The 24598-nt window shown below is 40.0% G+C and overlaps 1 protein-coding gene across 5 annotated transcripts in view; it reads right to left on the bottom strand.

The window, feature by feature from the left end:
* Positions 1–24598, bottom strand: part of grid1b (glutamate receptor, ionotropic, delta 1b) — a 442704-nt gene that overhangs the window by 135194 nt on the left and 282912 nt on the right. For all 5 annotated transcript variants that reach the window (XM_044102209.1, XM_044102212.1, XM_044102211.1 and 2 more), the window contains exon 4: positions 779–984. In XM_044102209.1, coding sequence (XP_043958144.1) covers positions 779–984 — 206 coding nt within the window. The remainder of the gene's footprint in view (positions 1–778; positions 985–24598) is intronic.

The raw sequence follows: 24598 nt of genomic DNA, 5'->3' as shown, positions 1-24598 counted from the left end.
CACCCTTTTGTCTCTTCCTACTTAATGCTTAATGTTCGTTCCAGGAACAGGACGGATTGTTTCTGCCTGCGGACATGCATGCAGCCTGTTTGACCGCTCGACGAGGATTGCTGGTGCATTGCTGAGCTAAAATCCGAAGGGACATTGCAAGCTGAGGGGCGCTGCTTCGGAGATATGACAGATACTGATTAGCCCGTGTGTATTCACACTATTCTGTCATATCTGTTATGTTCCCACAAAACGCTGCAGCACGACATTTTGACACTTTTCCAATATAACAAACACCCAAGAAACATTTTTGTGGATGCTGATGGAAAAAAAAAATATCTAATCGCAGCTCCTCCATAGATCACTTGCACCAGCAAAGTGGGTTTCATCATTCATCATGTGGGAGGGATGAACGTTTTCACCGTCCAGCTCAAAATGCTGTGAAATATTTGCTCTTGACATATTTACCTTGGTTCAGTTCATACGATATGTAACAAATCTTCTTTCTCTTTGTTTCTGATCAGTTACATTTGTGTTGAGGCACCAAAAAGTCTGTTGTTTTCCATTTTGCATGTGGAGGCTGTCAAACACATGCAAGAATACAAGGTTGCGCATTTCAACTTTGTCAACTCTTTGCTGTTAACACGCTAGCATAACAGGAAGTACCGGAAATGTTCTGTCCACTCACACATTCAGCTCATTTGAATCCATACAAACGTGGAGGAAAATGGAGACGAACAGGCTTCAAGAACACAGCATCTTGTAAAGAAAACAAAAGAGGAAGACCGACCTGCTGGATGAACATGTGCGCCCCCTGCGGGCTGAGCAGAAGGATGGCTCTGCGTAGCGTGTCCCGGTACCGATTCAGCTCCTCCGTCCTCATGGTGGTGAACAGGTTGGTGAAGACTTTACTGATGTTCCTATCCACCCTCTGTAACGCAACATCAACACCCTGACGGGACGTCTGATCAAGGAAGCCCTGCAAGCCACGGATATCTGGGGAGACAACAAAGAGTCGAGCAAATGAGAATGCCTTTAGAAGAGTCAACAAACTGCACAAAGAGAGAATAAAGGCAGTAAGTAGCTTTTTTCCTTCTTTTTTATTCCAATTCTAAACTCTTCTCTGCACACACTCGTCCTGACCCCAAACCCAAACTTTACAGGGAACATTTTACGGTGAACATGAGGATTAAGAAGAAGAAAAAAGGATCAATATCAATATCAAAAACTTGTGAGCCCAGAAGCGAGTCAGAAAGCTGTTCATATCTCAAGACAATCTTTACATTCACATTTTAAAACTTAATATGGGGGTATGATAGAGGTCTTGGCCTTGTCATGAAAAACTCTATCCTCTATACACACATAATTGAAAATAAAAACATGCATTCAGTGCAATGCAAACTGATGCAGAAGATCTTTCCTGCCAACAGCCATCACAATCTTCAATAACTCTTTGCGAAGAATCTAAATTAATGAGTTCCAACAACTTTTGATTTCCCTCTGGGATTAATAAAGTGTTTTTGAACTGACTTTGATTTTGAATAAGATTTGTGTGGAAAAGTTTGGAAAAACCAACCCAACATCAGGACGACCAGTATCTCTCTGATGGTATTTCTTCAAAGCCAGCCTTGAACATTAGTTATCAACCTGCTGAAATGGGGACAACTGACCACAATCCATGCGACAGCAGTTTTATGAATTAGCAGCATTTATTGAAATGACTGTGACTCATTAAACTGGCCCACAGCCAGCAAAAAAAAACCCAGATGACTCAAAGAAAAGCCTACTCGTACGAAGATGACTCTTGGTTTTGTAGCTATCGAAGGTGACTGAACCTCTGAGAAAGCCTTGGTTCAATCTCTACATCATCTGCGTCCGAACATGACAGCATCGCTTTTTTTTTTTTTTTAAGCATCTTTCAAACACTTTTTCGGTTACATTTCTTTCTCTTTCTGCTCAGAAAACGGCAGCTGAGCTGCTTTCTGTACTGTTGGAGAAGCTGACAGGTTGTTTGCCCTGAATATCTCTCTTTTTGTAGCCTCCCTCCATCTTTCTTAGTCTATTAGCGCTGACAGCCTGCTTGTTCTGAGCACCCACTGCCACACTATACTGCAGAGAACTTTTTTTTTTTTCTTCAGCTGGGCTATTTCATTTACCGTTCTCCCCTCCGACCCCCTTCTCCCTATGCCGCATCTCCGGCCCGAAAATAACCACCATTTCTGTTCTCCCTCAAATTTTCTTTCCATCGATCCAACCGTCACTCAAAGCCTGCCTCCCACTCCTTCCCAGAAAATCGGCAGGGACGTTTAGTCCCGGAGAACAAACGAGAAACTGTTTTATGAAATCTGAAAGTCGGCCCTGTGACTCACCCTTCCCCGCTGATTACAAAGGCAATACCTGGAGGCAGGCCCCGCGGAAAGCAATATTTTATCCAACTTTAAACTTTTATATCTCTTATCTAATAAGCGGTTCATCATTCTATACAAACAAAGCAAAACAAACAAACAAAAAAAAAACAACAAGAAAAACTCTTTGCCCTCTTATGAGAAGAAATAACCCAAAAGAAAGAAATAGGCATGAAATTTTTCCACTCCTTCAAATTACGTTTTGCTGAACTTAGCGGCAACATGTTGAAAGGTAAAGCACTCAGTGGAATCAACTAGACGGCATTTGCATCCACAGCCTGAATCGACATACTGCAACTAATTCAGCACTCAGAGTTTCTGTCTTCACTCCTCCCCCCCCCCGAAAAAAAAAAATAACATTGCTGCTGAAAAGAGAGAAAGAAAAAAATAAAAATAAATCCGCCCTTTTCTTGAGCGCAAGCACTGGAACACCACAAGTGGTGGGGCTTGAAAGCAATTTAAAGAGCTGCTGCTGCTTGCCAGCCACAGTTCAATTTCTCCTCGGCCACTTTGAGCAAGGCACGGTGGGGGCGGAGGGACGCGCTGCTCTCCCAGCAGAAATGCCATCATCAGCATCACGCTGACCTCTCCCCGCTGGAGACCCGGAGCAGGTGAACCTTCGGCCGCGAGATTCAATTTAGATTCACGCGACACAACTGTTGTCTTTCACGTACGGTGCAAATACCTTAAAGGCCAGTGATGCCTAATATTTGCATCATGTCCGGATGCAGCAAACATTGCTGATATTTGCAAGCCCTGCAGAAGGAATGTCAATAAATTTTTCAGCATGAATTTTTATCAGGCGGGAATCCCTGCCAGCTGAGGTTGGCAGGCCCTCAGGCTTTAAGAGACGAGAAGAAAAAAAAAAAAATAAATCATGGAAATATTATGTCTAAAACCAAAGCTTGTTAAGTTTTCCCTAACCTTATTTCATCAAATAAATATTCATAGAAGAGATGAAATAGCGTCTTTTTTTTGTTGCTGCTGTTGTTTTCTGATCACAGCACATTTTAATTGCTAAATTCTAATGACTATTCGTGCAACCTCATGTAACATGCCAAATAAGCAGATGTTTGTTTCTCTAGCACAAAATCAGATGAAATTAATGGCTGCCTGGACAGAGACTAAAATTACACACACAATCGTTAAACAACCTTAATTTGTCGCAGAACAAAGGTTTGCTGCAGAACCAGAAATGTGCACTTTTTCAACTTATTTTTCATTGTTTTTTACAATTAAATTATTTCAGGGGACTTTTTGCGACAGCAGCAGCCCATTTGCTGTTTGCGCAAACAGAGGGAGCCTCGGGCCTTCCTCTGATGCAGATTATATTGATGGGTTGGTCCAAATGGTTTTCCAGCTTCCTTCGAGGATGTCTCCAGCTGGCACTCACTGAGAGTGTCTGTAATCAGAACTGTGACTATAATAATAATAATAATAATAATAATAATAATAATAATAATAATAATGGAGGAAGTGGGTTGTGGTCTAAGAGTTGTGGTCTTTGAATTTTTGGTTTTCAAATGAGAAACCGAAAATGCTTGGGATGAAACACTTCTCAGTTGTAAAAAAATCTATCTACATTACCCTAAATCACATGTGTCACACTCAAGGCCCGGGGGCCAAATCTGACCTGCAGTGGCTTTTTATGTGGCCCCTCTAGACTCCCGATTACATCAATACGTCCCTCCACCTTTTGCAAAATTCACGCAAAAATCAAAAATTTTTCTCAGATTTTACTGCAATTTTTTTTTTTTGTCAAATTTGGCCAAAAACATTGTGTTTAAGTGTCTGCTGTCTCAGCTTTACTTGATGTCAACACCTAGTATGTGATGGATACGGCGATATTTGAAAAACATCCTTACAAATATTTCTAATTTAGCACCACACAATCTGTGATTTTGATTGCAAAAGAAAAACAGAACACACACAAAAACATTCTGGATGGACTGAAAAGGTTTTCAATTATCATTTCATCTTAAGGAACACTTATGGAATGTTAAAACCAAGAGATATTTATTAATATTTTACTATCAATAGATTCTGGCAGCACCAGCCCTTTAAGAACATTCAGATTTTTGACATGGCCCAAAATGAACATGAGTTTGACGCCTCTGGATTTAGATCCTAAAGGTATCATATCTGTATCTGTTGGATAAGGGCAGATATTTTTCCTTTTCTCATAGATGCTAGGTTGAGGTTTAAAAAAAACAAACAACAAACAACAACAAAAAAACAGCTGGTGACATCAAGAGCAGCGATGACAACATTCCCTTTTACTGTGATGCCAAATATATTAAAATCTGCAGTTGAATGTGTCTACTTGCTAGCCAAGCACATAGATCAACAGACTGTGGGTTGGAGATGTTGTTAATTAACTGTACGGATGTGAAAATACTGGAAGGAACAAAGTGAGGGCAGAGAGATGAGAAATCAGAAGAAACACAGAGAATGAAGGGATGAAAAGGACGAGTGGTGGGTGTTTTAGGAGGAATAATTGAGCCTTCTTATCCACACAGGCAATGACAGGCGTGACATTTCAGTTTTGGAAAGCCTCTCGGTATTGGATATCCATGGAACACACACAGGAAATCATCTTTCTGTCTGGTGTGGCCACTTTTGCAGTACCTGTGAGGACTTACTTTAAAATGAAACATCTTCAGTTTATTTCCAACCTTCGTCTACTATAAACATGGAAGGAGCTTTCCCCCTGTAGTGGTTCCATTGTTTTACCAGAACTGGAGCTACAGACAGTTTTCACCTGGTTTAAAATAAAACGATGGGGTTCTCCACATCCGGAAAGCAAATTTGGTGTAATATTACACCACCTACAGTTTCTCTTTACACTCACTGGTGACTTTATGTTAGGTAGACATTGCCAATAACACTACGGTATTCAAAGTCAATCCTGAAGGGTGGTAATTCTGTTCTAGACGTTCATCTGGTTCAGCAAACTGGTAGAATCACCTAATTTAATCATTATGTTACAGAAATGTGTATTTTTGATTGTTTGCCTGGGTTTCTGACCAGTATTGACCAGTAAAAGAGCTGCTTGTAGATAATTACACACAGATATTTATCTATTTATTTATTTAAGAAATATGTAATTTCATAAATTATGATTAGGATTATTTTCAGCTTCAGAAACCAGAAGTCAACACATTACGTCAGTCACACTGACCTACTTAAATTCTGTGAAGGGTCAGTATCAAAATACTAAAAACACACACGCACACAATATGAAAATGTTGGGCTGTTTTACATCCTAGTAACGAAGGAAAGAATTGAAAAATGACTTGAGTAATCCTTGTCATGAATTAATCCATGCGTCATTCCCTTTTATTGTACATAATTTAACTTACCGACTAACTTCTTTGTATGTGTGGATTATTCGTGTTGTTAGCTTGATGTAAATGTCATTTCAACAGCTGCATTAGAAATACTTTTTACCAGAAGAGCAACACTGGCGTGTTCAATACTTGCTTTATCCTGACTGTAAACAGTGTTTTATGGATAATTTATCTCTGGGGTAACCTTTAGAACAAGTAGCCGCTTGTTTCCAAATCATTAGCATTCTTCACCATGAAAAATAGACCCATATTTTCTCAACAAAAAAAAAAAAAATGTGGCAATAAAACAGCATTCCTGCAACCGCTGGATTTATTGTTATTTACCTTCACAGAGATATATTTCTTCATTGCTGTTAGCCACCTCTGCTTTCCACAGAGGAAACTATTCCCTCTTGGCAATAAGGCAACATTCCAACCTAAAAACTCTTCCATAAGAAGCTGCAGGATTACATGACATAATGGTGTAGACGTTGGCACAGATTCGCGATTTGCTTGGTTTCAGCTCAGAAAAGTGTTTTTTTTTTTGTTTTTTTTCTCTGACGGTGATATTTTCAATCTACAGTTGGCCACTTAGATCTGCATTAAAGTTGATCGTGTTGTTGTAGCTGTGGGGCTTATAAATTCACTCCTCTAACACACACACACACACAAAAACAAAATGAGTGATGTGATGATGTGCTGGATAATTCATTCCGTCTCCATACGCCTCTCACATACATGCAGCTTGTCTCAGTGTGTTATCCTCAGAATCTCAACATTCATGCAAACGAACCCGCACATCAACAAGTCTCCCACTAACCAGGATGATGTATAATTTAACTGTCAGGGTGCTGCTCGTGATGAGAATGCGATGCCGACGTGCGGAGCGTGTGAAATGCTAATGCGGGCCTCGCGAACGCCCCATCGCTGCTCGGCTCCTGCTCCCCTGCCAAGGTGCTATGCAAATGAAGCCAATCAAAGAGCGGGCGTGCACTTTTACAGGCGCCACCGCGAACCAATCAGCCGCCGTCTGAGGAGACCGGGATGAGGGCAGCTCCCAGACCCGGAGCAGAAACGAAAGGCAGACTTTGCTCACGTTCCATGTATTGATGCTTAAGAGCTCTCGTGTTTTATGAAGAAGCAGCGCTCCGGGATCTTGTACTCGGGAAGCGTCTGTGAGTAGAGCCGTCTTTCCAGCCCGATTCCTTTCACATCCATAAAATAAATTAAATATGCCCACTTCATTATTCACACTAAACAATTTCTTCGGATGATATTAATCCTTATGAGGAGAAAACGATGTGCACGCGGCCCTGATTATCAAACTGCTGAAACGCGTGGTTATTGAGACACGAAGCTCCATCCTGCTGGTCAATTACAGTTTAGGCTGATGAAACTGAGACTATTACTTCATATGACTCCCGAGGCTTATCGTAATGCTGCTGGTGTACGGTTATATAGATGCAATATTTGGGAGTTCAGGTCTTTATTGCTGCTGATCAGAATTCTTCCACCGGCAGCACAAAGATAAACGTGACTTCCATTCTGCCTCCCTATGCACCGACTTCCAAAGTTTTTCCATACTTTATCACATCATATCCTCAAAGTTCAATAGATTTTCTTCAGGTTTTATGAGATGCACCGACGCAACAAAAAGCATAATTGTGAAATGAAACGGCAAGTTAAATATTTATCAAAATGAAGGTGATCGTAGAAAATGCTGCACATTTGTGTTTGGCTCCCCAGGTGCTTGCACCTTTTGCTGCAGTTGCAAGTCTTTCGGAATATCGCAGGTTTCTAAATTGAACTTACGTCCACTTTGATTGGGATGAGGGTCTCTGCAGGCTTAAATCAGGAGTGTGTGTTTAAATTTATTGTCTTCCAACAAACTGAACAAGATTCCCCATTTAAAATCTTTCCAACAGGTTTCTTTCCAGGAGGTGTTCGGCTTCATTCTGCTTCCCATAATCTGAAACAAGCTCCATGTTTTTGATTAAGAAAACCATCCCCACAGCATAATGATGCCGTCGCCATGTTACATCTGTGGAATGATGATGTGCAGTGTTATGGATCATCCAAACCCTGCTGTAGAGGAAAAGTAAATGGCTGAACTTTGGTCTTGTCTGACCAGAGTTCCTTCTTCCACATGGTCGCTGTACTTCTACTTGGCTTACTGTAAACTACTATTAACTACAACTAATAGCTCTCCAGTAGAAAGAGTGCTTTAGGCTTTTGGCCATATCTTACATTTACAGTAGTGCCAAGCTCTTTCCATCTTTTTTTTGTTGTTTGTTTTGTTTTTTGGTTTAATGGAATAAGCAGCGATCAGAGATATTCAAAGCTCGGGACGTTTATTTTATAACCCAACCCTGCCAAGTCACACTTTGTTTCCTCTAAAATCCCCGAATTAAACTGCATCTCGACGAGACATGCATCATTTATATAGTTTGTTTCTGTCCGTGTGTCTAAGATGAATTGGACCGTTGGCAGCGGATTGAAATAAATCCTCTTTTGGCGACAGGCAACCGAAGTATTGGCATGTTGCAGCTGAGATTATCAAATCATAAAAGAGATCCGAGCTTTAAAAAAAGAAGACTTAAGTGCTGGTTACAAAGACTACTTTTTTTTCTTTGGCTCCTAATTCACACATAGATGAATTTCACAAATTATAGTTAAAAATTGCATTAAAAGTCTAATTGCCATTTTTCTGAAGGCAATTAAACATGCCTTAGGATGGATGTCAACACTTTTCCATCATTTATAGCACAAGATTTCACTTCTTTGACGGAGTTTCACTGATTATGCTGAGTGCAAATGATTGTGTCGACAAAGACAGCTTGGGGTTTAATGTTACCATGACAACTGTAAATTACCAGAGGTTTTTGTTTTTTTTTTACTTTTTTTTATTTATTTACTGGTGCGGATGGTCAAAAATAACCCGTTAAAAGAAAACGGGACGAGTTTGATTCTTTAAAAAAACATGGCCCATTAAAAAAAAAAACAAAAAAAAAAAAACTTTTTTCTTTTCAGTGTCTGCAAAATTCTGCTTAATGAATGATCAACTTTACACTAAAAAGACAAACAAACATTCAGTTAAGGCAGATGTGTGTTGATCTTTAAAAGCCAAGAAAAAGCTCCTTGACTAAATGTACCCGTAGCTCCAGATTCAGCAGTAAATTAAAAGGACATAAAGAAAACAAACCACAGAAACCAAGGAAAACATGCGGAGTGGAACATGCCAAATTCAGCTGGGACTTTACCTGGAACTATGCTTTCGTCAGATGAGACTGAAATTGAGATTTTCAGTTACAAATACTCTACCAAGTTTGCTGTGAATCAAGGGGTAAATATGTGGGGAAACCTGAGAACGTGTTAGTTACTGTAATACAATAAGAAAGTAGAATATCCAGCATAGTACAATTTAGCATAGAAAAATATTTTGTAACAGATTTTTTTTTTTTTATTGAATAAATATAGTAAAGGTAAACCTAGCCACAATCCATTTTTCAAGTATATCCATTTATTTTCCGTCTCTTTTCTTCCCGTGTGCGCAAGCTGTCACACTCTTGACACCTGCTCTGCCGACGCTGGAAGTTGTAACCTAAGAGGAGAACGCCGCTGTAATTGGTCGCAGCAGATGAAGAGCAGTGCCCTTTTCAAACTACACTCGTAACAGACGGAGCTGCCAGGCTCGGCTTGTTTCCACGTTGTTGTTCTGTGACTCTGCTGTGAAGTTTGACTTTTTTCGGCTTTTTTAATTTATACAAGACGCTCTCCTGCTGAGCTCCTACATGTCAAGGACTTTACTTGCACACCTAAAAAAAAAAAAAACATTTTGCAGAGGGATTTCGCTCTACCTCCATATCCCTCAATGATTGCATCGTTAGAGTTATTGCGCAAAAGAGATTGCGTGATACGTCGAGGCTCCGACACGACAAACGCAGTCTTTAAAAGCAGAAGGTGCCCATAATGAACAAATATCATCGATTTAGAAAGTGCTGAAGACACAGATGTCTGTAGCCAGACTGGAAGAAGATGAAGTTCAGTGCACACAGTCAAACACGAGAAACTCGTTACAGAGCAATGCAATGCGCTTATTTGCTGTGACTGAAGCAAATCTAATAAAAACCCACAGGAATCATGTTTGTGTTATGCTACATTAATAAAACAATAATCTTGAGGTGTTTGCTACAGTAACAAGAACTTGTTCACTCTCTATGATTGTCCCCAGGGCTTCGCACCATCTAAAATGAGAAAACCATTTAGTTTGAGAAAATAAGTTTTGATGATCTCCGTCCAGGAGACCAAAAAAGAGGAGAGTCTGCAAAATGTCATAAAACTGTGAAAAACTATCTCATTCTTTATCTTGTTTGAATGCCTTTTTTAGCTTCAGTTTCTATTACACATTCTCACAGAGAAAAACTAATTATGACAATTTGCTGACACAGGAAACACAGACTTCCCTCTATGGAACTGCCAATTAGGGTTGTAGTGAACTACAGCCACTAAAATTCAGAAGGAAATACTGCGGGAACGTTTTAAGGTCAAATACAGCTGGTGTGGCACCCATGTTTCTTAACATGATGCCAAGCAGAGAGAAAAAAAACCCATCCGCAATAATCTGCTACCGCCCAATCAATCAGGAAAGGTTATAGAACCATTTACACACAATATGAAGTCCATCATTCTGCAACGAGAAAGAGGACAAGAGTTAACAGAACTGGCAAAGTTCCCAGAGGTGAACATCCCAGCAAATTCACCTCAAGGTCAGAGTATGCGACGTTCGGATTAGTTGCAATAAATTCTTATAAATTCTTCAGGTTCTTATGTTTATTTAAAATAAGTTGCATTTCTACACACAAATATCTCTACCTCTAATGCTACGCTTGAACTGCACTAATTCACGTCTCAAAGCCCTTCACAAGACAACAGGGTCCAATGTGTATTCAACTCCATCCAATCAAATTCAGTCTATATTACGTTCCAATCAATTCAATTTATTCAAATGTAATGATACAGTAGCATTCAGATGCAGCTACAGCCTAGTTATATCAAACTCAATAGCTGAAATGGCAATACAAAAATATTATACCTAATAATTAGCACTATTGCATTTTTTTCTATTCAGTTGTTGCCTCTCTGCTACTCGTAGCGGCACAGACTGTCCTGTATTTTCATTTAAAATCCTTGAAAATGTTGGTGTAATAATGGGAAACTGCAATACTTTTACTGATGAAATATTGTGGGAATGTCAAGTCCGCCTAACCCGTAGCAGTAGCAAAAAAAACAAAAAAAAAAACAACAAAAAACACTGAGGAATAAAACCTCATAAAAGAAAAGCCACCACTGCTTTGACCCTGTGAAATTTTGTGCTCCTTTTTAATCCTAGAAGTTGTTAGTCTACCTTTCAGACTTGTCTTCCCTGCAAAATGAAAGAACTCATGGCCACCCGAAGCTGCTTGCCAGACAGTTGGATGTAAGTTCATGTACCTGAGCATCACTCAGCTTTTTGTTTCAGCTCCCAGAACTATCTGCGGAGTCACAGATTGTCGATAAAGCCTCGAGTTGGCTCGGCAGATAAAAGCGGGAGGAGAGGGGGGTCGACTGCGACTTTCGTGCATTTGTGCAGAGAGGCGAACACGCTCACTTCGTAAAAAACAGAAAACACTGCCGCCCTTTACAGCAGAGCAGCCACAGAGGGCGAAACCTGATGTGTGGAGGCGGAGGAGACGCCGTGAGTGCCGACATTAAACACGGAAGGGTTGAAATCACGGAAGATATAACCTTTAAAGGAAAGGAGAGATGTGACAGAGGAAAGAGGGAAGCGTTGCAACAAACTAGAACAAGAATTGATCCATAAAAATACTAAGAGGCAAACTCTTTCGCCATGATCTCAACACAGATTTTCACTCTGAACGATGGCTCCATTTGTTAATGTGATATTCAAAAATGAAAACTTCCCACAGAGAAAAAAAATAAAAATTCAGTGACTTCAACTACAGGCTTACAATGCCCTGCATTTTGTGACACTAAAATATGTTTGCAACAAAGAGGTCTTTAGTAGATAAATCTTGAGCTAGAGTAAAGAGCGATGAATACAAACTCAGACCACATTTTTTAGATTATTTAGATCGCACTGAGCTGTAGGGATGTGAAGACTTTTTCGAGGTTCTACATGAAGAAGATATCCAGATTTGGATTATGTCATTTTTTTATCACGTTTTTGCTTGAGAGGTTTGTGTTAGTACAAAAGAAACAAGTTCACTTGAGGAAAAGAAAAAAAAGGATACAAGTCTGTCCTCATTAGTACTTTAACTTCAGATCTATAACAGAGAGGCTTAATATTTATGTTGTGAGAGAAGTGGAGCTGCTCATGATGCTGCTGCGGATTATGAAGGAAGGTTGGTAATGTCTAATATTTCTTGCTCACCTTGTTTCTTCCCCACACATCCAAAATTAACCACTGGATGAAAAAGAAAAATGAAAAAAAAAAAGGATCAATGAAAACAAAGCAAGACCGACACTTAAAAAAATAAAAAATAAAATAAAAAATTCCTAGTGATTTTCATTCCAGTTCAAAACACTGTTACTTTTTAAAGTCAAACCCGCGGCTCCAGATCGATCGGTTTGTTCCCTGCCAGAACTAGAAAGCTGAAATAAGACGGGGAAGGGATTAAAAAAAGCAGCGAGGAAGAGACGCGGAGGGCGGCGTCTCGCTAACAAACCCTCGGATACTCCGGAGGTGCACTTTATGAATGCTTTTGTGTTTGTGTTCCAGTGTTAATGGAAAAAAAATAAAGCCGAAGCCTGAGCAGGTGCGGAGACAAACAATTAAAGGGCAGCGGCATGACGCACAGCGCGAGATGCGCTGCATCTCATTTGTCAGGACGGAAACCCATTTCACCAGGCAGCGGCTCCTGAACCTTCATGAACTCTGAGCCGAAAAGATTCAGAACTTGTTTCTTTCCATGCCACGTATCTGCGCTCCTCACCTCTGATACTCTGTACCTACAAATGCATGGCCCCTTTAACTAAAGACAGCATAAAATTTGGCTTTTTTTTCCCCCTCAGACTAAACACATCAATCAACATATCTAATCTCTGCGGCAAAAACACACATGCACACAAAAATAGGTTTTGAATGTCTGACTGGATTCCCAAGCCTTGTTCTTATAGTACAATAGAGTATGTGATCCACCGTGGAAGAAAATCATTGAGCTGAATCGAAATAATGTTCCTCAGGAAAGAATTGGAAGATTTTTGCATTTTTCTCCCCATTCAGTTCGGATTATAGTGAAATAACTCAAGAAACCTGGAGGAAGCCGAAGAAGGGCAGCTATGATCGCCAATCCCTCAGACGGTACTGTTCTAAGAATTACTTTCCTTTAACAGCCTTTTGAACCACATGGCTACTAGAGTAAACAATTGTCAAATTCTGTTTGATCAGCAAGCCGGCTGCAGCAATCAAAAGTTGTTTTGTTTTTTTTGGTCCTCAACAATCTCCTGAACATCTCACGTTTTCAGGCATACTTGACCGGCAACTCAGAATTGTACTTTGAACCTGGACCAGCCTAAAGTGTTGCATTAATAGACCAACATTTTAAAATCTTAATTCTAAAATGTTGGTTTCTAAATCCGTTCTTTGATGACCGATGGTGAGACCCAACCCAATTTTTTGCTGCTTCTAACCGAGATCTCGTTCTTTTCAGTTTATGATCCACATCTCATGACCATGGCTTTGGGCTGGGACATGGATAGACCAGTAAACAGCAGCTTTTTTTGTTGGGTTTTTTTTCTGGCTCAGTAGTCTATGGAAAGACAGATCAGTGCCGCCCTTACATTATTGAACAGTCATCTCCCGCTTTATTCTGTAATCTGCTGTGAATAAGGCAGCAGTAAATTTCATCTGAACGTAATTAAAGTCAAAGCAAAACTGTTTTTAATGACTGAACCGCTTAATGGCTTTGCATCCTCAGTGATAAAGTAGCTTTAAGAATTGGCAGAATACATTAGGAACAAAACAGATATGAGACAGAAAGTTTGACCTAAATACCACCTGCAATTACACAATTCAAAGATGAACATTCTCCAAATTAAGCGTTGTGGGTTTTCGTTAAGTAGCAAATAACCGAATTCGGTAACATCGCTTTTACACATTTTCTACCTCCTTTCGCCACCGGTTTGCATTTCTGCCTGTCATTTCTCATCTCTCCTCAAATTTCAGGCTGATGAGTCAAACAGGCAGGTGAGCAGCCAGTTCTCTAACCAGGTCAGAATGGCCCGGTTGAGATGGAGGGATGCCGTGTCCACCGACAGACCATTACACCCATCAATCAGCCGGTCAGCTGAAGTGCTCACCCAGGACGGAACACGGCGTTTGTGTGGGGTGGGGAGGAAGCGAGGAGGGGGAGAGATTGAGACAGATTTAAGAGGCCTCTGCTGGGAAATTCATCACTCCTGGCAGAGTCCTCCATCAGAGACAAGGAGGGAAAAAAATATTCTCCAGTCACTTTGAATGCCAATGCCTCATCCTTCCACTGTGGGAAAATGAGTTCTTGGTATCAAACTGCCCTCACGGCAGCCAGGAAAATCAGGAACTCAATTTTTGCTTTGATCTATAATTGCACATTTTAAACCAATACATTAGTTATCGATGAAAAGCTAAACCAAACATGAGATTGTGACTTGTTTCAAAAGCTTGCAAGCTAGTGAAGCTTCTTTCTGCTTCACATGTGAACTTTCTCACACTTTGCAAAATATACCAAAAGTATATTTTGCAAAATGTTTCGAGAAATTTTGTATCCTTTCAATATTTTTGACCTGTCGGGTCCTTACGGTTTTTATCATTTAAATGTGTAATAAGACACCTTATTAGCTTAGCATTTGTCATCTTCTTTTAATTTACTATTGCCTAACTTGTAAACAAAAATGACATTAAAATACAATCTGTATGGGTGTATGGGTCTTTTAAATCTTAAGATTCACCGAATGACATAGGTGGTCTTTTTAAAATCGTCCGATCCACTCTGGGTTTCATGTGCTGCTCCTGCATGACTCCCTGCTGCTGCCGCTAGCCTCTTCCTCCATCTATTCAATTTAGCCTCCCATCAGTCATTTTTCTTTAAATAGCTTCTCAAACTGCAATCAGTCTATTTCTGTCCCAGACCCCCTTGGACTCCAACAACGACTTATCGTCTCCAGGTGAGCGCAATAGCTCTCAGGTACTGGAACCCTGAAAAGGACGCCTCGCGTTCAGGTTCAGCTCCCAGTTCACTCAGAGAGACTAGCCAAATTTCCTTTGTATAAATGCAGCACATATCACTGGCATACATACAAGTTTGATAAATATTTTTTGTGACATCGGAGATCATTGTAATCAAATCCATTCTTCACGTATTCCAAAGTGAACCCAATGAACAAAACCATGTCAGGTCACCAATTAGTTGGCTCCCCTTCCTGGCACTTGTTGGTGGACAGTCACTTGCTCTGATTTTTTCCCCGCACCTCATGATGTCATATATGTTGTGTATCTGAGGCCAAGACAGAGCAGGACTTGTACAATGTCAATTAGGCTTCTTGTATTTTAGGGGATAGCGATACACCATGGCATGTTGAGCAGCATAAAGTGATGAGATCATAACTTAGACGGCTCAACTCATACATATATTATAGTGGCTAATTAAAGATGAGTTAAACAATTACATACGATTTGTCTGTGGGATGTCAGGGAATGGGCATGATCAGCGTTTTCACAAGTCCAACCACAAATAGGACCAAAATCTGATTTGAATTTACATCATTTGTATTTACTCAGATTATGTGTCAATGACATGTAATGGTTGGAAGTACTTAAGAGTGACACAAATATTTTAGAGCATTTTACGTTTCTTCTGCAGAGATCAGAGAACGTATAGATGTCACACAGAGTAACCCGCTGCATTTTCAGGGAGCCAAACTGTTAATCTCTTTCACCATTTTTTTCTTCTTCTTTCCTTTACCTGAAAGTGACACAGAACCTGAAGAGTCACAAATCGAATTCAACAACAACAACCTTAAAATACAGGTTTAAGATTGGCTTCTGAAAAGGTTGTCAGAGTTCAGCGTAATAATGGACCGTGTAATAATTTTCTGCGGCCCCAAAATACTGTATTTTACTTTAAACCCAGTCATCGGTACACCTTCGATTTTCTTTCCACGCTCAAAGAAGAAAAAAAAAAAAAAGTTGAGAAACGCACAATTTCTGATTGGACATTTTGAAAACACGTCAGATGGTACCGCCAACTTTCTACCCTGTGGCATAAGCATAATAATAATAATGACAATAATAATAAATGTTTAATTGAATAGTAAGTTTATGGTGGACACAGTGCTGATTGGAAAAACAAAGCACACTGAAACCTCTTAGAGTTTTGTCCGCCTGGTTCATATTTAAACACTTGATGAGCTTTTCAACCAATAATAATACAATCACTGAGCAGCTAATTGATAAGCAGACAAAGCAGGTAACTGAGGAACACCGCAAAGTGTTAATGAAACAATCAAATCAATCGATATTTAATCAGCCATAACATGGCTGATGAACTGACTCTGACAATATGACAAGCTCATATTGTCTTCATCCTTGAAGCAGATCCCACAGGAGCATCTGTGATGTGTTTTGACAGCGTTTCCTTCTGCTATGGTGGGACAACTTCCTGCTAAATGTTTAGGAGCGTCCGTGTATAGGAAAGGTCACTAGTTCCTAATGCTTCCCCAATCATGTGTTTTTGTTTTTTTGTTAAGAAAAACAGACATCTCTAAAATCGTGTTTTTTATCTTGAGCGTAACCAGAGACATTCTTCTCCTGCCTTTGTAAATTTTTTGCATAGATCCTGCAGGAGTAATGCGTTTCACTTCTGTTAATGTTAGACATTTCTCCTGAGTTTGAAAGAATTTCCGTTTTCATTTAGAGTTTTAGCTGCCGTAAAACAAATGGGAGTTATTAATGGCGGCTAGAGAACCCTGGGTTGTACCAGATTAATTGTGAGGGAAGGAAGCCTACTACATTTGTGAAATCCAATTAAAACTTAGTTATTACACAATCGCGTAGCGTTTTGAGTGACTTCACTAAAGTTAGAGAGAAGATGTGGAAGGATCATCAGTTATAGTTGGATAGATTGTTTTCCTTCTCGCCCTCAGCTGGGCTGAGAAAGTCTTCAGCGGGAGAATCAGGTTCAAACTGCTAGAAAGAGTCTAAACAGACAGTGTTTAGCTCCTGTTTCAGATTGCCAAACAGATTAGTGCTCTTTTGTTCTGATTTCACCGATTCCTTTCACTTTCCGAAGCAGTGAGCTGTGATCTCTGCTGACTTCACAGAAGACAGAATCTGAACGTTGCCTTTGTCGGGACGTGGGGTGTGGCTGCACACGGCTGGAGAGAAGAGGTGAAGCAGGGCGTCAGGGTGCAGTGGCAGGTGACGCCGATTAAGAAACGGTGTGTTGTCTGTTCAGAGTCCGTCTCTGTGTCTTTAATTCCAGTGATATGATGAGGCCCAGAGGCAGAGACCAGGAGAGCATTGGAAGTGTGGACTTTACGCACAAGCAATAGCTTTACCAAACTTGTGTGTGCCAAGCAATTTGTTAATAAACGCTCGACTGTGCCAGAAGCTGCCTGGGGTTATTTGTGGGAAGGAACCTCATAGCTCAGGCTACAGTTTGCAGACAAATTACACAGAATAAAAAAATGAAAAAGAAAAACCGGAAGAGATTTAAAGTGTTTTCACACCTAGAGTTCATTTATTTCTTCCAGAATCAGTTGATAAGTGATACTTTTGACAATCCAAACTTTGCCTTAAGTGGACTAGACACATTCAATGTAAAAATGCCCAAAGGGTAATGTAAACATTACCTTGCTAAAGAGATTGTTCAAACAGAACATCTTGAGGGTCGTTTCCAGAGTTTTAATATAAACCACAACAATAACACCAACGGTTCGCCATAGACCACAACCCCTACAGGTGTTCACTGGGAACATGGAAAACAGGTTCCCAGATCTTCTGGAATATAGAAAAGTCCAACAGAAAATGACTTATTTCCTCAACACATTATAGTTGTTTTTTTGTAAGTCGTATATTCTATTGGGGAGGACAGCAGATGTTGGAAAGCTGCTAAACTGAGTGCAAACAAAGCCCATATGCAGCCTACAGGCCTTGAGAAGCAGGCTGTCTGTGATAGGTCAGCTGTTTAATGTCACAATCACTGTTTCCTGTTGAAATCTGCTGACTCGAACAGAAGTTCAGGAACCAGGTGGGCCTGAAACCGAGGGTCTGTGTCAGCACGGAATAAATCACTGTTGCATCGCTTCAGCTTCTCTTCATAGTCAGGCTTCCATGGGGAGGGAAGATTCTGCCTTGTTGGGTGAGCGTTTACCAAACAAAACACAAAAAAGAGAGAGAGCGTCTTTTTTTGGAAGAGATATTAAAGGAGAGAGTCAAACGTTCGAATACGAACAGCATCCTACCAGTCGTCCAAAACAACACCACTATACAATGGACAGAGTTTTTCTTAAACATATATTGTTTGTCTGATCTTCATTTTATACTAAGTGTTTACATCCATGCTGGCACCTGTACAAATTTACTCACTCTGAATAACATTTCTGCACATCTTTAAATTACCCAACTCGGTTGCATATTCCTTCTGACTACAATGTGTTTATGTTGTAATTTTGCCCTTACTGTACCATATTTTTATTCTTTTTTCTGTTTTACTTATTCTATATCCCATCTTTATGTGACTCTAATTGCTCTGATGGGCTGTCACCTTACTGCTGTTGCTCAGAAACTCCCCCGTTGTGAGAGAATAAAAGATATTTCTATTCTATGATCAACTGAATTTGAGAGTATTGTAACATAAAAAAAAAAGACCAAATTGGACTGTGACTTGTTCTGAACCTGAACATGTGATTCAGTTGTGTGTGAATGAACAGGCAATTTAAATTGCTACCATGTAATTTGACTAAGTTGAACTGTGATGGAGAGATTTCCAATCCGGCATGACGGGATTCCCAGTTTCAGAAACTCCGTTTAAACCTCACCGAGTCAGAGCTGTCGGCACCAACTAATTATCACGCAAATCTCTGCAGGACTTATCCTACTGTGAATTTTTTTTTTTTACATTTTTTTTTTTTTTTTGAAAAGGAAAATGAAATGTTTTAGCAAACGAGGCATTTGCTTGCACTAAATAAACACGACATAGGAAAAGCTCAGGTAATACGAGCTGCAACACAGTCAGGCGGGAGCACGTGAATAAACACCGCCGTGTGTTCCAGCATGTGAACGTCGACGTGGCTTCACTCCATCTGTTGAATGGCCCAAGTTGGAGCAGATAAACAGGGAAACTCTGCCGTTTAATCTCCATAAATGTAACTTCTCCACATTAGCAGACGAGCGGTGGACCAAACAACTCATTAAGCAAAGGACTGACCAACAAAGCTGCCGACCATCTGCTCAGCTGACTCGCTGGTATTTCAGAATGAGATCTGCCGTGTTGCCCGTCAGTGAGTGGGCGTTATTTACCGAGGGTGTTAGCGGAGTCTGAGTTTCCAGCACTGGACAAATCTGCTTTAAATGCACCAGAGATGACTCATCGCATGAGAGCGTGCCACGCTCGCCTGCTGCAGCATCACAGCCGGGCTCGCTTCTTTGTGTGCGTGCGTGTGTATTTGTTAGGCAGATGAAGCAGAAGGAGATGAATTGCGCCCGTGCCCCAGAGAACTGTTTAATAAACATTTTTATTAGCTCCTTTCACATGGCCGCTGTGACCAAGGCAGGTGGCTGTGCCTGAACGCAGCCCGGTCGACTGCAAATCTCCACCGCAGCCGGGGCGCCGCCGCGGAACGCTGGTCAAAGCTGAGCCACAAGATTTAATAGGCCTTCAAGGCCAATAATGACTTAAAGCATTGTGCGATACAAAATGCGCAATGTGCAGAGTTTTTGCCGATGTTCCAAACATAGCATGAGCAGAATAAACCCCCTTCTTTAAACTTTAAATCCAAGTTGAACGAAATTACATATGGGGTTCCCCAAGGCTCCATCCTGGGGCCGCTTCTTTTCAATATCTATATGCTTCCATTAATTCGAATTATACGAAATAATAAGATAGAATACCACAACTATGCTGATGACACACAGCTGTACATTAGTCTTTCACCAGGAGTTTACAGTCAGGTTCAAATAATCACTAAATGTATTGGGCAGATTAATATCTGGATGGGCCAAAATTTTCTCCAACTAAATAAAAACAAAACTGAAATTTTAGCAAAAGAGCATAGATTAAAAATAACCATCCACCTTCAGTCCGTTGGATTAAAATGCTCTGACAAAGCCAAGTGATCATGGATCCCAATCTGAACTTTAATAACCACATCAAATCTATCATACAAACATCATACTACCATCTGAAAAACATTGCTAAAATTAGACGACTCATGTTCCCACAAGACTCTGAAAAATTAGTTCATGCCTTTATTTTTAGTAGACTCGATTACTGCAATGGCATTTTTACTGGATTATCAAAGAAGCAATAAGACAACTCCAGCTTCTCCAGAATGCTGCTGCAAGAGTCCTGACTAAAACAAAAAGAGATCAGCATATCAGTCCAGTTCTCAGATCCCTGTACTGGCTGCCTATTACTCAAATAATAGAATTTAAAATCTCTTTAATGGTTTACAAAGCGCTTCATAATAGAAACCCAGACTACATTTCTGATCTTCTTCAACCATGTATACCACTCAGACCTTTAAGATCATCACAATCAAACCTACTAATATTCCGAGAGTCAGAACTAAACATATTGAAGCAGCTTTTTGTTTTTATGCCCCAACACTCTGGAATAAGCTTCCTGCTCACTGTAAGTCTGCCCCTATCTTCAGTTTATTAAAAACCTTCTTATTTGACGTTGCCTATTCATACATCTTTTAAATTCTATTCATTCACTATATTCAAAATGTGTATGTTTATTTTGTCTATTTTTAATCTGCTTGATTTTTTTTTTAATGTTTTTAATTTTCTTGTACAAGCACTTTGAATTGTCTTTGGCTGAAAGGTGCTATATAAATAGAGTTGCCTTGCCTTACCTTTTAAAATTAAGCCGTTATGCGGAGAGGGTGCAGACGAAACAGGGTCTGAAAAACTGCTATTGTCAGATTTTGAAAAGATTAATGAGTGAAACCGTCGCAACATGAAGTAAATCTGTGTTGTTGCGTGAATGTTTCAGGGAGAGTTTCAGGCTTTCTGCCAGTCAACCACTTAAGGTTTAAGTCTTTTGGACAACATCGTGACAAAGGTGTTGTCATTTCATTTCACCTTCCTCCAGAATTAGGCTTCATTTTATTTATTTATTTTTTTTCTAGGCTTTTTTGTGTCTCTGAAGGACAAGAACAGTGAAAGTGACTTCACAGGAAACTGTCATAAAACGGCCATTTTTCAGAATGGGTAATTGACGTGAATGGTTTCTTTAACCAATGTGATCATCGGAATTACAGTGCCTTACAAAGGTTTTCACACTGCATCGATTTTTCCAAATTCCATTATATTGCAATCAAGTAACTTCGAAGTACTTTACTGATATTCTATGCAGACCAACACAGCACTCTGCAGTTATGGAAAACTTTAATTCAGTAGTTTTGACATGGGTGACCCGATACTTTGGGCAATTTTGTTTAGCTTAAGCTCAGTTTGGCTTGAGGGAGAGCCTGTGTGAACATTAGTTTTAAAGTAATTCCCCTGACTACTATTGTATTCATACTTGGACTTTGACTAGGCCATTCCGTTACATTAATTTGCTTTGATCTACAAAATTACATTTCATCTCTGGTGATGTTTATGGTAGTTCTTTGGCAATAAGATTAACTTCTGTCCCAGTCTCATGTCTTTTGTAGTCTATTCAAGGGTTGTCCTTTATCAAGCTTTCCCCATCTTCTTCTCAACTCTGAAAAACCATCCCCACCGCACGATGCTGTCAGCGCCATTCTTTCTCAGTGTACTGAGATGTACAATGTACTTTCAAAAGATGCTTTCCTCCTCATGTGCGCGAGTACAAACCGGATGAGACGGCAACATAGCGAGGCACAGAACACCGTTTAGAAAGAAGGAGGTGGACTTTGTGGATCAGACAACAACCAGTCAGTAGCTGCGTTTTTATTGACCTAATAATCGAGCAATTTGAGCTTTTTGAAAATAAACTTGTTTAATGGGAAAAACAAAACATTTCAATAAGTTTTGGCGCTGGCTTGAGGTGCCTTTTTGGCCATGTAGAAATTGAAATTCTATTTTGCAAATCTAATGGAAACACTTTGTTTGCAAAACACAAATCCTGTGATTAACAGTCGGATGTTGCCACTGGAACAAATCATGCCGAAGTGGAGGAAAGGAAGCAGTCAGAGGATGACGGCACATCATGTTTTTTAGTAACTTATCGCATGAACAAGCCTACTAATGTGTGACTTGATTTGCATTTCTTATTTAATGGAAATATGTTATTTGAAAAATTGTTTTTTTTTGTTGTTGCTTTTTTTTTTTTTTTTTTTTTTTCAAAATTAGTGGAAGACAAAGTTTTGTGCACATTTGTAACGGGAGTGGAAACTATGCAATGTTTTTAACAGACCCTTAAGAATTTGTTGAAGGCAAACCAGTTGTCTGGCCGTTCATGACGTCTTCCACTGGTTATTGTTGAGGCTCTCGTATCCTTTCAGATTGTTTCTGTCTGTTGGGGAGTTATTTCTTATGTAAATGTTCTTTTTGTTTTCTGACTTCATTGAAGAGAACGATGTGTGCCGTGTTCTGTCCTGTTTATTGTATAGTGAGGTTTTTTGCTTTTTTTTGTGCTTCCTTCAGACAAAGGATGAAATGTACCTATTGTGCTAATCCTTGCATATTTACGCTGTATGTTGACTAACGTGCTCTCTCCTACTCAAACAATCCAAAATCAATAAAGACTATATTGTTCTACATTTTTTTCATTGATGCATTGCTTTTCCAAAGTCAATGATAACTAATCATAACTAATTTCAATTAGTTATGATCGAAATAATCATGATTATATATATATTTTCCCTATGACAAATCAGCTATGGTTGCATGTGTGGCATTTGGATCCAACACCTTTCTAACTAAAACATTCCTCACATCTTGGTGGGCTAATCAGCCCCCGCAAATGTTCAGCGACGCAACGTGTAAGACCATTAACAGTCTGTCTGGGTGCTGTCTAACCTGCAATTCCTGCAAACAAATTTAGTCGGGGACTAAATGAGGGTGATGACATTGAAGTCACATCTGTTCCTCACTGGGCCAACCGGGCAAATATCGGGGGAAAAGAAGCCAATCAGGAAGAAAAACAGCTGTCGAATGTAGAAGGGGGGGGAGAAAAAAAAGAGCAATCAGCAAAGAGGAGTTCTGCTCGGCCATGTTGGAGACAGATTTACTGGCCCCACCCCCACCGCCCCCAGTCTGTTCATCATCCAACGGCAGCCATGTTGGCATGGAAAGCATCGCGTCGGGTGGCCGCGCCGCTTGGTGTGAAAATCTCCTCGAGCAAATAATTAAACTATCAAGAATCACAAACAATCATTAATTAACTGCCTGAACTTTAAGTGAAGCTTATTGTTGAACTGAGAGCAGATGGCTCGTAAACAATAACCTTCAGATAAAGGTCAACGCCGTTAAATATTTGAAAAAAAAAAAAAAAAAAAAGAATCAACCAATTACGATTAATAAGCAATTTTCTGCCGGGTGAAACCGGGCGAACTGTCATGTTTAAATAAGACTGACAGCATTTAATTACAGCTTTCTGTTGATCTGCTCATTACAAGGCAACTTGCTGATAGTTTTACAGCTCAGACTTAAATTAAAAGGACATAAATTCACTTTAATGCTCAGGGAGATTCACTTTTCTCTGGGTTTTCCATCGGTGGACAACCAGCTGTCACTTTGGAGCTTTGTATAGATAAATGCCCACAAATAAAACACCAGGCGCATAAACTTAAAATAATGTCAATTCAAAGCTAATGACTTTGGACAGTGTTTAATTGCGGTAGAATTTTCTGCGACGGTAAAAAGTGATCAGAACCTGCTGAGTTTGCTTCAAAGCTTGCAGACAGACGGAAACATCTGCACTTTAATTAAGCCTAATGATGTCCATGCGCCAACCGCGGGACACTTTATGCCATGCAATCATAACTACAATAACAACTACAGATGTCACATTCAATATTTCATGGGAGCAAACAAAACCAGAGCCAATTTCAGGCCAGTCCACGCTGGTGTAAACAAACTGTCTAGATGGAAGGTTCTGCCGACGTGATCTTGATCCGTCCTAGCACAAAAGATCAAAATTTCAAGTCTTTAATTCAACATATTCAACTTTTTCAGTCTTTACAATCTGGTCTGCTCGCACAGAAGGTAAAAAGTGAGACGTTACCCTAAGATATGTGTGCTGGGAAAAAGGTCTCTCCAGTGACAATACCTCCCATGATCCCCTCTCCAAATCGGGACGTGCTGGTTCACGAAAAGCAGGAGAAAAGCCGCTTCTGCTCTCCCGATTCTGCACACGTACCAATTTAAAACATCTTCTGCAAATGTCTAAAGTCTGACTCGGCCCCTTCCTGCTGACCTTTTCAGCTTTTTCTCCTTTGCATTTCACGCCATGCAAGTTGATTCTCAGAGTTTTACAGAGTCACAATTAAAGATGCTTCCCATCCACTCAGAGGCAGCCATTTATCACTACTAATCATAGTCAAAGCATCTGGCTTTAGTCTGCTGATAACCCTTGGTGACGGCTCAACTCTGTTAGACTTTAGCAATTACGATTTAATGTGGTCTCCAGACATCTGATGCATTAA

Source organism: Gambusia affinis, linkage group LG20 (genome assembly GCF_019740435.1).
Source record: "Gambusia affinis linkage group LG20, SWU_Gaff_1.0, whole genome shotgun sequence".
NCBI lineage: Eukaryota > Metazoa > Chordata > Actinopteri > Cyprinodontiformes > Poeciliidae > Gambusia > Gambusia affinis.
Note: the sequence above shows the minus strand (reverse complement) of the source record. Positions and strands in the feature narration are given on the sequence as shown.